The following is a 2,125-nucleotide window of genomic DNA, read 5'->3' on the forward strand; positions in this document are numbered from 1 at the left end:
TTGGTCCAAGTTCTAGTTTTGAGAATTGCGTAGCCAATCAACTTGCAGCTTTTGTGGAACAGCTATATTGATTTGCTACATATATCGCGGAATTAGAACTTGGACCAAGTACTAGCATCATGGACACAAGCCTTAATTCGCCTGAATAGATACAGAGTTTTTAAATTTCTAAACAGTTGCTATTCTTTTCATCGGTGTTTTATTATTAACTCCATTATTTTTTCCAATAAAATCTTTAGTTTGATTTTTTAAGAAATATAACATTTTTTAATCAAAAACTAATACTAAAGCAATTAGTTTGTACGAGGGCGGTTCAAATATGATCGAGACAAACGCTGTAGATGGCGCGCCTGTATGTTTTGAAGGTCGCGGCTTGAGTATGTGATAGCTGGGTCCCTTACGAACAGTGTGGCATAGTTTTCGTCGCGAACGCACGTTTCACGCGCGTGATACGACCATGAGTGAACGTCAAGTGCCGACAGCCGTTGCGCAACCTTACCCGCGGACCTGGTTGTCTTCGCTTTGACTGGCGCCCCTTCCTCCTTCTTCCTCCACTCTTTAGACGACACCTTGCTTTCGGGAGTGTAATAGTGTACCCATGTTTCGTCTGTAGTGAAGATTCGCGTTAAAAACCGTCCCCCTCAGCCTCGTATCGCGTCAGCAAGCGGCGACAAACTTCCAACCGCATGAATTTTTGCTCGAAGTTCAACAGTTTGGGAACCCATCGCGCCGTTATTTTGCGATATTGAAGGTGTTCGTGGATGATAGACTCTACACTACCAATACTAATGCCGAGTTCAGCCGAAAAGTTTCGAACATTCATCCTACGGTCCTCCAAAATGAGATGTTCTACGCGGCGAATGTTGTCTGGTGTGATGCTCGTTCGCGGTCGACGATCATGCGGCTCATTCTCGACGGTTTCGCGGCCATCTTTGAACGCTTTGGCCCATTTAAACACAGCAGACCTACTCAGGCACTCACTACCGAACTGATTTCGCAAACGCCGAAGAATTTCCGTGTTTTTAACGCCTTCCCACACCAAAAAACGAATGACAATACGTTGCGCAACGGCGGTCGGCACTTGACGTTCACTCATGGTCGTATCACGCGCGTGAAACGTGCGTTCGCGACGAAAACTATGCCACAATGTTCGTGAAGGACCCAGCTATCACATACTTAAGCCGCGACCTTCAAAACATACAGGCGCGCCATCTACAGCGTTTGTCTCGATCATATTTGAACCGCCCTCGTATAAATATCCGTTGTTATATTTGGCGCAATTTGTTGATATCATTACTTTTGTGGAGAATATAGTTTTGTAGAGAAGATATTTTTGTAGAGAATATACTTTTGCAAAAAAGATAGAGTAACAAAATATATTCGGTTGAATTCGAGCTTATACTTGGTGCTTTTTTTACCTTTTTTTGCTTCCTCATAGAGGAAGCTTTGTTTTCATCCGAAAATTTTTTCCAGTTTTCAATGCCAATGGGTTTAGAATGTGTTAAAACGTCAAAAAACACACTTATTTAAATTAATGACACTCAATTAATATGCCAAAGTAAAAGGCGATATCTCAAAAATTGCGGAAGTGAGAGCGCGAACAATTATTGAGCACACACACACACACACACACACACGCGCGCGCGCGCCCGCACGCACGCACGGACATTATTAAAACGGGGGGGGGGGAAGGTACAAATTGGAAATTTGCAAAATGCAACATCAGCATTTTGGCAAGTTGTGTATTCAATTTTTTTAATTTTAAAGGTGCAAATTGGAAATTTGCACATTGCCTCCTCAACATCTGGACTATTTGTTTTTATTTTAAAGGTGCAAATTTTAAATTTGCAAAACGCAGCATCAGCATTTTGGCAAGTTGTTTTTTTGTTTATAAGGTGCAAATTGGAAATTTGCAAAATGCAACATTAACATTTTGGCAAGTTGTCTATTCAAATTTGGCTTCCTCATAGAGGAAGCTTTGTGAGTTAATGTGCAAATTAAAAATTTGGACATTGCTCATTCTAACTTGTAAAAATGCAAATTGGAAATTTGGACATTACTTCGTCATCATGAAGACAAGTGATTATTAAAAATTTGGGCAACCTCATAGAAAAGGCTTTATGAG

General features: G+C 41.0%; 1 protein-coding gene across 1 annotated transcript; it reads right to left on the reverse strand.

Annotated features, from left to right (window-relative positions):
* Nucleotides 1–625: 625 nt before the first annotated feature.
* Nucleotides 626–1,096, reverse strand: LOC105560959 (putative uncharacterized protein FLJ37770). The gene has a single exon (XM_012010516.1). The coding sequence runs from the start codon at nt 1,094–1,096 to the stop codon at nt 626–628; it is 471 nt and encodes a 156-aa protein (XP_011865906.1).
* Nucleotides 1,097–2,125: the final 1,029 nt, after the last annotated feature.

Source organism: Vollenhovia emeryi, unplaced genomic scaffold, assembly GCF_000949405.1.
Source record: "Vollenhovia emeryi isolate VEMERY1.0 unplaced genomic scaffold, V.emery_V1.0 DF945626.1, whole genome shotgun sequence".
Classification (NCBI taxonomy): domain Eukaryota; kingdom Metazoa; phylum Arthropoda; class Insecta; order Hymenoptera; family Formicidae; genus Vollenhovia; species Vollenhovia emeryi.

What these genes read in the sequence shown, in the direction of transcription:
- LOC105560959 (XM_012010516.1), bottom strand. Translation starts at nt 1,096, where the DNA reads ATGAGTGAACGTCAAGTGCCGACCGCCGTTGCGCAACGTATTGTCATT.